The sequence below is a fragment of the Bos javanicus genome, chromosome 10, assembly GCF_032452875.1.
Source record: "Bos javanicus breed banteng chromosome 10, ARS-OSU_banteng_1.0, whole genome shotgun sequence".
Lineage (NCBI taxonomy): Eukaryota > Metazoa > Chordata > Mammalia > Artiodactyla > Bovidae > Bos > Bos javanicus.
Genome location: NC_083877.1, coordinates 92,450,419 through 92,463,404, shown reverse-complemented (window position 1 = coordinate 92,463,404; position 12,986 = coordinate 92,450,419). Strand labels below are relative to the sequence as shown.

Here is a 12,986-nt window from a genome sequence, read left to right as displayed (position 1 = left end):
ACCACAGAGGTTTTGGTTTTGTCCCTCTGAAGTCCAGATCAACCCCACTCACACATACACACATCAGCCTTCAAGGGACAGATCTCTACTCTCACCAGCTCCCATCAGTCAACTGAAACCTGCTTTTCAGAACTCCAAAAGGACATCTCCATCTGTAGAGCACCTTTCTTTCTGTTTTTTTGTCTCCATTTTCCCAGAGGCTCCAATTAAGCAAAAACCCCTGTCTTCCATAGCAGAACTCATCAGTTACGGAAGCTGGTTCAGTTTCCAGTACACAGAGTTTCAATTCCAGCCCACCCACTGGCGGCAGAAAGCAACGAAGTTGTGTCCCACTAACACATTTCTTTTTTGGAGCTTGCCTTGATCAGGATGACTCCTCTGCCATGCATGCAGTTACAGCATTTAACGTTTTATGTCCATTTTTACTATACATCCAGATGTCATGGCCACAAATCTAAAGTCACAAAAAAATTTCTGTTCCCCCTCCCCCACTGCAAGTTTATGTAAACTCCTAGCAGTAAATTCAGTGTTTTGCAGTGTGACGTCACCGTTGCCAGGGCAGATCCAGGCTGGAATGCAGAAAGGGCAGGGGTCAGATAGGGACTGCCTCAGCAGCCAGGCTGAAAAACTGGCATCCCTGCCATCCCTGGGGTCACTGGAATCAGCTCCCTCTGCCCGCCTCCCCACTTTTTTCCTAGTTTATCTGAAGTGTAGTTCTAGCCCTGGGATCCGATTTCAGCCCCACCCCCTCTCCTCTTGGAGAAGAGAGCAATGCAAACTTTTAACATTTTGGCCTCCATTTTAACATATTCACCTCCGGGCATTTAGGGGGGTCCGTTCTCTCCTCCCTTAGACCCTAAAGGCATAACTTTAGCTGGCCTGGCTGGAAGCAGGTGGTGGCACCCAGCGAGCCCACTCCAGGAGTTGGAGCTCTCATTTCCAAATTCCACAGGTAGCTTTTATTTCTCAGAACAGATAACAGATCGGCTGTTGTTGCATACCACGGAGAATTCCATCATCACCTGGGCACCGGAGATAGCGTCGTACCCGGCCCCTTACCCTTCTTTTCCCAAAATTGCACCCTTGTTCAGTGGGTCAGGTGTGAGTTAGGGAACCACGCTTTTTTTTTTCTTCCTTTTTTTAATAGGAGCATAGCCAGTTACCAACATTGCTGTGGTTTCAGGTGGACAGCACAGCGACTCGGCCGTACAGATACGTGCGTCCATTCTCCCCCAAACTAAAGAAGCCCGTCTGATGCCAGCCGAAACTGGGGGTCTCCAGGACCATCCCTGGCCTCCGTGATTTGCCGGGAGGACTCAACATGTAGTTATCCTCACAGCTCTGATTTATTGTAGCAGAAGGGTACAAAGCAAAATCAGTGTGGGCGAGGTCCAGAGCAAACAGGCGCAAAGGTTCTTTCCAGCAGAGTCGTGTGAAGTGACGTGAAAGTCGCTCAGTCACGTCTGACTCTTTACGACCCAATGGACTACACAGTCCATGGAATTCTCTAGGCCAGGATACTGGAGCGGGTAGCCTTTCCCTCCTCCAGGGGATCTTCCCAACCCAGGGATCAAACCCAGGCCTCCCACATTGCAGGCGGCTTCTTTACCAGCTGAGCCACAGGGAAGGCCTCACTGCTCCCCAGCACAGGTGACACTGTGTGCCTGTCATCTGCCAGGGAACTCAGCAACCCAGCCGGGAGTGTCCAGTGGACTAACCGTGTAGTCACTGTCTGCCTGGCATCCGCTGAAATTACAGATTCCCAGAAGGAACACAGGTGTTGAGCATCAACCACATTGTTTGTCCAAGTGGTTTAGGCCCAGTGAGTCACTGGGGTGGCAGGAACCCTCCCCACATCTTAAGTTCCCAGATGCCAGCCGAGGGCCAGCCTCTCAAAGGATGACAGTCATGTCTGTTGTGTTATCTGTTTTCTGCATATCATCTCAGTAATAAACATTTGTTGAAAATGAATGAAAAAAGGCCACTAAGAGGCAAAATGGTTTACACTGTGGTATTCCCGTTACCAGACACTCACGATTATTTTAAAAGGGACATGTTTTGTTGGCAAATAACAGAAAATCCACCAAACCCTGGCAGGAGCAGAAGTTTGCTTGACTCACATAATCAGAACTCCATAGAGAAGGTGGTTCAGGACTCATGCCATCAAGGACTCCAGCTCTTTTCTCTCCTGTTCTGTGAATTGACTTCATTGTCATGTCTGTCCCAAGTGATCACACCTGGTGATTGCTGGACCTCCAGGTCCCGGGTCCTTAGGAAGATGTGCCTGCGTCAAAGGAGCAGGAGCCCCCTTCAGAAGTCACTAGAGGAAATGTCAGAACTTATCACTTGGCCTGTCCATCCCTCGCTCTACAGAAGCGAGTTGTTTAGTCGCTAAGTTGTGTCTGACTCTTTGCAACCCCAAGGACTAGCACGCCAGGCCTCCCTGTCCATCACCAACTCCCGGAGCTTGCTCAAACTCATGTCCATTGAGTCAGTGATGCCATCCAACCATCTCGTCCTCTGTCGCCCGCTTCTCCTCTTGCCCTCAGTCTTTCTCGGCATCAAGATCTTTTCCAACAAGTCCCCTCTTCGCAGAGGTGGCCAGAGTATTAGAACTTCAGCTTTGGCATCAGTCCTTCCAATGAATATTCAGGGTTGATCTCCTTTAGGGTGGACTAGTTTGATCTCCTTGCTGTCCAAGGGACTCTCAAGAGTCTTCTCCAACACCACAGTTCAAAACCACAGTTCTTCAGCACTAAGCCTTCTTTATGGTCTAACTCTCATATCCATACTTGACTACTGGAAACCCGTAGCAGTGAGGAAGGTGTTAAGAATTACTAGCCAGTTTGCACTGGCTGCCACTGGAGGGAGCGTCAGTGGTAAGTGAAAATGCCGTGTCGTAAATAATTCACCTAGTATGATCCTGTATTGGTCAGGGTTCCTCAGAGAAGTAGAACTGAAGGCTCTGCTGGCGGAATTCCTTCTTGCCCTTCTTCTGTTAGGTCTTTAACTGATTGAGGCCCACCCACATTGTGGAGGTAGTCTGCTTTACTCAGATAAATCCACTGATTTAAGTGTTAATCTCATCCAAAAACGCCATCATAGAAACCTAGCATAGAGTTTGACCAGACACCTGAAACGCTGTGGCCTAGCCAAGTTTATACACAGAATTAACGCATTGTAGGCAGATTCTTCAGAGAAGGCAATGGCACCCCACTCCAGTACTCTTGCCTGGAAAATCCATGGACAGAGGAGCCTGGTGGGCTGCAGTCCATGGGGTCGCGAAGAGTCGGACACGACTGAGCGACTTCACTTTCACTTTTCACTTTCATGCATTGGAGAAGGAAATGGCAACCCACTCCAGTGTTCTTGCCCGGAGAATCCCAGGGATGGGGGAGCCCAGTGGGCTGCCGTCTATGGGGTGGTACAAAGTCGGACACGACTGAAGTGACTTAGCAGTAGTAGGCAGATTCTTCAATCATCTGAGCCACCAGGGAAGCACCATTAACCATCATAGGTCCCTTATGTGAAAGAAAACCATTTCCCCCCAACATGTTCGCACTTGAGAAATGAATCTCTTTTCTAGTAACGGTCATTACCTTTGGAGAAAAAGGTAGTTTTCAGTGGTAACTCAAGTGTGATTTTTCTTTAAAGTTTGTATACTTTCCCATCACTTGAATCATCTTTTTTGCAATAAGCACGCTATCCTAATAGTCTAAAAAACAAAAAGGAGAAATAACCAGCATCTTTCTCTGTTTTGAGCGGCATAGCGTTGAAACTTACTAAACGTGCTTAAAATTGGGTTCTGGAGTGTGAAAGTTGACTGAGTAATAGCATCGCATTTTTGCTTCATCGTCACGTGCAAGAGGGTGGCAAGGAATAAACAAACCTTAACTTAGTACTCAGACTGAACAGAATATGGATAGATGGTTAAGGAAGCAGGTCATGACCCTCAACAGGTCCGACTTTAAAGATTTCTTTGTCATCGGTGTTTCTTTGTTCTGTCGTCCAGCAAGTTATTTGTGGACGCAAACTCCTCTGGGAGACCGTCCTGTGGAACAGCGCCCCACCAGCGCTGTTGAAACTCAAGTACCTTTACAGTCATTATTTAGTGAAACTCACTGTTCTTTTTTTTTTTTTTTTTTTTTTTTTGGCTACATCATGTCTTAGTTGCCCCACAGCTTAGTTCCCCGACCAGGGATTGAACCCTTGTATCCTGCACTGGGGTCGCAAAGAGTCGGACACGACTAAGCGACTGAACTGAACTGAACTGACCCTGCACTGGATGGTGGATTTGTAACCCTTGGACCCCCAGGGGAGGCCCTCGCTGTCCTTCAGTAGCAGTTTTCCTGAGGAGGTTTCACTGTGCATGGCTTCTGACAGTTCCTGTCACCTAAGTGTCTTGAAGTTTGTCCCTTTCCTCTGGGTGCATGGGCCAGTACTTGCTGCTTCTTCTTTTAAGTGATTGTTTTCACAGAGAGAACTGAGCTTGTATAACCTCTGACTTAATGTTTTGTTCATTCTCCATCTGACTGCATTTCATTTTTCTGAAAAATCATCTTAGTCCTTAAAGCAGCGCCTTCCTTGGTATACTGTGTGTATCTGTCTGTCCTCCCTTCATTAACATGTAATTTCTCAACTGTAGTTAGCAATTCTCAACCTTGGATGAAAGCAGTCTTCTTGTAGCAACTAACATAAAATTGTTCTTTTCCTTAGAAGATTAATATACCGTATTTCTCAGTCAGCAGTAAATATGCGGCCTGTACCATTTGCTTTATCTCAAGTATGCTTGCTTTAAATCATCTGTATCCGTGTTTTGTTTGTACTACTTTTAATAGCGTGAAAGTGAAAGTTGCTCAGTTGTGTTTGACTCTTTGCAACCTCTGGCCTATACAGTCGATGGGATTCTCCAGGCCAGAATACTGGAGTGGATAGCCTTTCCCAACCCAGGGATCAAACCCAGGTCTCCCACATTGCAGGCAGATTCTACCAGCTGAGCCACAAGGGAAGCCCAAGAATACTGGAGTGGGTAGCCTGTCCCTTCTCCAGCAGATCTTCCTGACCCAGGAATTGAACCAGGTCTCCTACATTGCAGGCAGATTCTTTACCTACTGAGCTATCAGGGAAGCCCACTTTAATAGCGTAAATGCTCTAAAAATGAAGAAATTTGTAAAGCCAGAACAGTTGCCTTTATTTGTGTGAATCAAGAAGTTGATGTTTTTGTTTTGAATTTTAAAATAAAAATGAGGAAAAGATGTAAGTATTCCAGGGTATTTCATTCAGAACCAACAGCAAAATTCTAGCCACGTTTGTTGTTTTAAAACATGCAACCTACAGATTGCAAATAATACTTTATTCAGGGACCTTGCTGAGGGCTGCAGTGTGGGAGATAGCCTCTCAGGTCGCTCTGAGGAACTGCTCCAAAGAGGCAAGGGCAGAGCCAAGATATATAGGAGTTGTTGGGCAGGGTCAGGGTGGGGAGGGAATGCGGGTAGTCAGTCATCAAAAAATTACTGCTAATCACAAAAGTTGAACTTCTCAAGTTAATGATTTTAGTGCTTTTCTGTGTTTGAGGAGATGTAGGAGTTTGGGCTCGTTGAGATTATCCCTGAGATGCGCATGGTACCTGATAGACCCAGTGTCCTGTTTTTCTCCACCCTCTGTCCTCACCAACATTCAAACATGCTGTAATATCTGAACATCAGAGAAACCAAAACCTGACCCCCAGTGCCACTCCAGCGGCCGCCTCATAGCAGTCTTGCTCCCCTCGCCTTCATAGCAGTCTTGCTTGGAAAAGGGGTCTCTGTCCACTGACTTCAGTTCCTCTCTTTCCATTCTCGAGTCTGAGTGGAGTGAGGCCCTGGTCCCCCGCCAGACCATTAAATCCACACCCCTCCAGGCACATCCTGATGGCTGAAGACCTGGGCAGTCCTTGGTCCTTATCTTCCCGGCCCCTCAAGCGTTTTTTTCTTTTTTCCTTTCTCTGAGGACGCTTTCTTCACTTAGCTGCGGTTCCTCAGAATCTGTCCGTTGTTGAGATAGAAGGTTGCCCCAAGGACTCAGCTTTCGTCTTCTGTGTCTCCACTAGTCTCTGGTAACCTTTGAGTCATCGGTGTGGACGCCCGTCTGTAACAGCTGCACTGTGGTTGATTTAACCAACCCTCTCTTCCTTACCTCTCTGAGTTCTTCTGGGGTTTATATTTTTAAAATAATGATGATGTGCAAACACTCCTTGGACATACCTCTCTGTTGTATCCTTGTGAGAATGCTTCTCTAAGTAAATATCCCACAATTGAAAAAATCTGATCTAAAGGTGTATGGAACTTTTCACTTCTAACAGATGTTACTAAATGTCCCTCTACACCCCTGCCAATAGTACGAAATTTACGTTCCTGCCATTTACCTATATTCTGGCCAGCGCTGAAGGATTACATATTCAGGTAGGGTAGGTTTTTTTAGGGGGGAAAAAATACCTTTCTAGCTTTCCTAAATGATTTTAATTGAGAGAGCAAATTTCTACTAGTTTAAGTATAAAGTGTTCTGTTCATCATTATAAGTTCTCAAATACCATAAGCTTAATATCTTACTCCCACAGTCTAAATAAATTGCGATGCTATATCATTTTTGCATGAAGGTTCAGAATTGACTTAATGGCACAGTTTTCCCTTTTGAGTATCAGATTTGATTGCTGGCTGTCATTAATTCAGATTGCATAATCAGTCAGCTTCCATATGCCAGAGCAGTGATTACCATTGTTTTTAAAACTAGTACTGTTTTCATGGCTGTTTTTAAAATTTAAATTCTTACAGAATTTCTCCATGGAAAGGAAATTAACTCAAATTAACCCTGTTGTGAGGAATACCTGAGATAATTGACTTGAAACTAGCAAGCCCCAGTCAGTAACTTTTGGAAGACTTTAGGTAATAGCAGTTTCCTTATGGTGGCTTTGCTTGGAGAACATAACTGAGAAATACAGATTTTCTGTTAACTTACTTATAATCACATTACTTGACCAGTGTATAATTTGACCAAGATTTTTCAGTTTAACCCAACTGATGAAGCAGGTGTACCCTGGGTATTCTTCTAGCTTAAGTTAATGCTGATTCAGTAGTGGATTAAAATCTTGTATTGCCTTTGGATTCTCTTTAGTTTCTTTTCTGGTGTATCGTTCCATCACATGAAAGAATCCTTTCATATATTTGAACTTCTTAAAAAGTACAAGTTTTGGCAAACTAGAATTCTTATGACAAGCTATTTGCCTTTAAAACAGAAATTTCAGTTTTCATAGGAAAAAATTAAATATTCGTTAAACCATTGGATGTTTGAAATTCAAGTTTACAAACTGCAGTTATACAAATAGCGTCTTTCTAAAGCAGATTTGACCCCATTGGCAGTGCACAGGAGTACCTTTTTCGGGTTCTATAGTCATAGTGACCCCTCTGAGGCTGTTGATAAAGGATGCTTTGCTTATAGGTTGAATTAAAGATCATTTCTTAAAAAGTAGACAGATCAAAGAAGAAGTTACTGCCTCTGGTCAGTAATTACCAGGATGGTGAGTGACTTTTATCTGGTATAAAATGTTAGAAATTCATTTGCCTCTCATAAGTTACTGAAACTAGTTTTCAAATTAGCCTTAGGATGTATTCTTCTTTACATTGGAAAGAAGGAGCGTACATTTTCTAGCCTTTCAGAGCAGACATGCCAGTAATAATAACAGATGTGCCATCTCTTAGACTCATCACCTTAAGTGGCAGGCACCGTGAGGAGCCCCTTACGTGTACTGCGTCAGTTCGTCTTTGCGAGTAACTCTATGTGGCAAGGACTGCTGTCCCTATTTGTAGATTAGGAAGTTGTCTGCAAATACTTTTATGAATAAGAGAGATTAAATGACTTACTCAAAGTGCACAGGTAATAATCAGTAGGGTTTGAATTGGGTGTTCTGACTCCAGAACCTATACTGTTACTTACAAGCTCTGCTGCTTAAGTAAATTTTCCATGTAAAAGCAAACCAGTGGATGCTGACACGTATGTACTCATACTCATCGAGTGTGGTTGGAGACCAGGCTCAGGCCTAGCCCTTTGGCATGCTCTTACACTTCTCACTTGGCATTCTTACGCACACTCTCACATTGAAATTTATCTGTGACCTGGAGGCCTTTTTTTTTGCGGGGCTACAGCTGAGAAGATGTCTGAGATATTTTCTCTTGTTTTATTTAGCTGCCTTGAATGCAGCAGGAGCAAAGCTTAATCAGCCTCTCTCCTGATCCACTCCATCCCTGCCCAGTCACCTGCTCCTCCTCTAGTGTGCTCTGTCCTGGTAGGGACAACCCGGTACTCATCCTGCAGCCTCGGAGCCTGGGCACATCCCTTGGCCTCTCTCTGTGCTCATCTGCGCATCTAGTCAGTAAGTAGGACCATCTCTGTTTGCTTAGCATCACTTGAGTGCATCCACTGTTTTCATTCCATTGTCTTCTTGAGGCTGTCATCACCCCTCGATGAGACCATTGTCATAGCCTTTAAACTGGTCACTTGGCCTCCAGCCTGGCGTTCCATTGTCCACTCTCGAAAGTGTAAGGATGAGCATGTCACTCCTTCATTAAACTCTTGAGTGTCCATTGTTCTCAGGATGAAATCTGAATTCCTTAGTTAGGTTTGTCAGGACCTCTCTAGTCTGGCTTTTTGGTGCTCCTCTGGCTTTTTCTCTCGTCCCCTTTGATACTCACTCTACAGGTTCTGAGACGACGAGCTTGATTTTCTCTTACGCACTGTGCTCTCTTTCATTTGATTCCTACACACTTTCCCCCTGGCCTGCAGTGCTGCTCCCTACCCCATCCCGGAGCATTCTGTCCACCGCCTCCTCCTGGACACCCTTGAGGTTCAGTGTAAACTTCAGTTACTGGCGGGGAGGCTTTCCCCTCCAAAACATCGGTCATATGTTCGTTTAAGGTCTCCCTTCCTGGTAAGGCAGCAGGTTCTCCGTAGCGGAGACCTCAGTTCCACCTCATTTCCAGCCCCTGGCATAATTCCCAGTGCCTGGGAGATATGTGGAAAGAACTTAGAGAACAAATTAGAGATACGGTTTCTCCCTTAACAAGCTCAGAGTCAAAAAAAAAAAAAAACAAGCTCAGAGTCTAGTGGGAGCCAGAGTATAGTGAAGAAAGAAGCTCAGTGCCGATGATCAGTCCTGTAATAAAATGCTGTGAGATCACAGAGGACTATGTGAGTGATTAACTTGGCCTGGGGGAGCAGTTTCACTGTGTAACTTTATATTATAGAAGAAACTGACAGCATTCAGATGGGGGAAAAAAAAGAGTTGTGCTGAGCAGTGGAATTGACTCAGTTGTGTTTGCTTTATTTGCTCACTAGTTGAGCGGCTGTACTTTTGACCTTCTAAGGTTATCTCAAGACAGAATTTTAACCTAGATGTAGAGCTAGGTAGCTAGCCACGCTCACTAAGTTGACTGACCTCGTTGTCCCTGAACAGAAATCAGCGCTGGCTCTTTATGTTCCCCATTACAAATCACGCGTGTGTGTCTCTGGGTTCTCATAGCTGAAATTGACAGTGTTAACAGCAGAGGTGCTGCCTGTGCTTCCATGTTTTCCTTGCCTTTGCAGCCCTGACCGCCATTGAAGGCACAGCGCACGGGGAGCCCTGCCACTTCCCTTTCCTGTTCCTGGATAAGGAATATGACGAGTGCACCTCGGACGGGAGGGAAGACGGCAGACTGTGGTGTGCCACCACCTACGACTACAAGGCGGACGAGAAGTGGGGCTTCTGCGAGAGTGAGTGTCGTTCAGCAGAAGACAGGTCCACGTCGTGTGGCGTCTTGGCCAGCAGTTCAGAGGCCTTTTGGTAGCTGTCTGTTTTCTCCCTCGCCGAGAAGTGTCAGCACTGATGCTGTGGCTGTCCCTTAAAGCCTGGACGTCAGCACAGGAAGCGGGCCGTGTCCCCACTTCCAGGCCATCACCCGGCAGCTTGTCACACTCCTGCCTTATGTCGAGCTGGTTTTCCAGGGTGTGTGTGGGTTGTTCTGAAGACTCGTAGGCAGGCTACTGAATTAATTAACATGAAATGTTTTTTTGGCAACAAAGGAAACAGAACATTACAGTAAAGGTTAACTAATAGTGGTGAAAAGAAATACAGAGAATTCCTTTTCTAAATACTTGAGTGAAATGCACTGTGCTAGGTTAACATTTGACAAGTACAGTATATTTAACTGTGTCAGTACAAAGGGGCTGACTTCTCAAGGCAAGCTGTATTTTCAGGAAAAACTTGAAGATAAAGAGCAACAGAAAACCTTGAACATATCTCAGTTGATACCAAATGACATTTTCAGAATAGTGGCTCTGGTAGAATATTTAAGCTGTCCTAGAATATGGCATCTTACATGGTCCATCTTTGGAGGTAGGCCAATATGATTAAATGCTCCAGTTTAATACATCAGATTTTTTTAATATTGTAAAAACAACTCACTTCTGTTTCTATAAATATTAGTCCTAATGAAATATCCATATGTCTGTCATTTGATGAGTTACAGATTTCGATTAAAATGATATATTACAATAGCAAAATAACTTTTGCGAAATTTATGATAATTCTATTATTTTCAGGGTTGTATTAATGTTAATGTATAGGAGAAAATAGACAACTTGAACATTAAATTGGGATCTATAGTTAATAAAAATCAAAATTTCTTATTAATTTTTTTAGCATAATTAGTCAAATACTTTTTCCTTGTAAAAATATACAGCATTTCAGGTGAGGCAGAAGTGTTCTTTGACAATAATAATATTTTTCTGACTTTATTTTCCTGTCCTGGTTTTAGCTGACCTTGGCATATATAATCATAAGCTCCTTGTGAAATTTTAGTTAAATTGAATACAAAGTTAGAATTACTAGCAGAAAAGTACCTCCAAAAGCAGACTGAGAGTGCTTTCTCTGAAGGAAAGTGATTTCAACAAATTTTGTTTCCTTGAGTCCTATCTTTTGTCAGATAAAGGCCATACTTACAACCATGTATCTTTAGAGTGAGATTTTGAAATGGTGAACAATCATGAATTGTATTTGCATGGCCACCCAAGAGAAGGAATGTGTTCTGATGTCTGACAAGTAACTGGTGCAGAATTACCCATGTAAATGCAACTGACATTTTGTTTTCAGCTGAAGAAGAGGCTGCAAGAAGACGGCAAATGCAGGAAGCGGAAATGATGTACCAGACCGGGATGAAAATCCTCAACGGAAGCAACAAGAAAAGCCAAAAAAGAGAGTAGGTTGCACAGCCCACTCCATCCTTCCTTTGAGCTAGGCCCTTGCTGAGATAATGGCTGAGTGCTTTTTAAATGGAACGTACTGCCAGAGATAAAAAGATTTCCTAAGTTGCATTACAAGAAAACTTAATATGGTATCTATAGACATTGGGGACATTACTTTTATCAAATTTTAGCTTGTTGGGATAAACAGGTCATAAATACCAGTCCTAAGAATGAACTGCGAGCAAATGGCTGTATATGATTAAGCTGTAGTCATTTCTCAGTGCCCGGAACACATACTATTCAGAATTCAAAGTGACATAAAACAAACAAAAGGAATTGTTGTCAGGTGTTTTCTGGGGGTTTTTGTTTTTGCTTTGTAATTTTCTTACAGACAAAGTCTAGAATTTAGAAATGAAGGAACATAAAACAAGTGACTGTCCTCTAACATTTTGTGTCCCCTAATTTCAGCTGACTTTTGCTATAGTCTGTGCAAAGATTTTAAAGACAGTTGTAGTGGTCATCATTGGATTTTTTTACTGGAGACCATATTATTACTGTTCTGACACTGTAAATCAAGTTAACTTTCTTAATAGAACGTTTTAGGATTACTGCTAATGTAATTAGAATTCCAAGATACTCTAACAACAGAACTGGTATCCTACGTAAAAACGAAAGTAGCCAGAATGTATTGTAAGTAACACTGCTTTAGTAAAACTATCAAAAGGGTATTGTACAGTAAGGAAATTAAGCTACATTTTACTAGATCTTGAAAACAAATTTTAATGGTAATTCCAAAATGTTGCTAATTTGTTTTTTCGTTACTTGTGTTTACAGAGCTTATCGGTATCTTCAGAAGGCAGCAAGCATGAACCACACCAAGGCCCTGGAGAGAGTGTCCTACGCTCTCTTGTTCGGTGATTACCTGACACAGAATATCCAGGCAGCAAAAGAGATGTTTGAGAAGCTGACCGAGGAAGGCTCTCCCAAGGGACAAACTGTGAGTGTGCTTTCTATGGAGATCTCTCTGCACACAGTGCTGTTGTATTTTAACAGCCTGATACTCTCGTTGCCCTGACTTCCTTTAACAAGTAAGACTGTAAATATTAATTTTGTGGCAAATTATTTTACCAGTCTTCTTGGACAGTCTTTTTTCTTTGTTTGAGAACATTTATAGTCAGTAAGGCATTTTTACCCCACGCCCAAGGTAAGAGAAACCCAAGTAAGACGGTAGGTGTTGCAAGAGGGCATCAGAGGGCAAACACACTGAAACCATACTCACAGAAAACTAGTCAATCTAATCACACTAGGACCACAGCCTTGTCTAACTCAGTGAAACTCTGCCATGCCCGTGGGGCCACCCAAGATGGGCGGGTCATGGTGGAGAGACTTGACAGAATGTGGTCCACTGGAGAAGGGAATGGCAAACCACTTCAGTATTCTTGCCTTGAGAACCCCATGAACAGTATGAAAAGGCAAAATGATAGGATACTGAAAGAGGAACTCCCCAGGTCAGTAGATGCCCAATATGCTACTGGAGATCAGTGGAGAAATAACTCCAGAAAGAATGAAGGGATGGAGCCAAAGCAAAAAGAATACCCAGCTGTGGATGTGACTGGTGATAGAAGCAAGGTCTGATGCTGTAAAGAGCAATATTGCGTAGGAACCTGGAATGTCAAGGCCCATGAATCAAGGCAAATTGGAAGTAGTCAAACAAGAGATGGCAAGAGTGAATA

At 43.6% G+C, this 12,986-nt stretch overlaps 1 protein-coding gene across 1 annotated transcript in view; it reads left to right on the top strand.

The window, feature by feature from the left end:
• Positions 1-12,986, top strand: part of SEL1L (SEL1L adaptor subunit of SYVN1 ubiquitin ligase) — a 64,836-nt gene that overhangs the window by 17,711 nt on the left and 34,139 nt on the right. Inside the window, exons 4-6 of the mRNA XM_061429620.1 lie at positions 9,616-9,783; positions 11,162-11,267; positions 12,088-12,250. Of these exons, the coding sequence (XP_061285604.1) occupies positions 9,616-9,783; positions 11,162-11,267; positions 12,088-12,250 (437 nt within the window). The remainder of the gene's footprint in view (positions 1-9,615; positions 9,784-11,161; positions 11,268-12,087; positions 12,251-12,986) is intronic.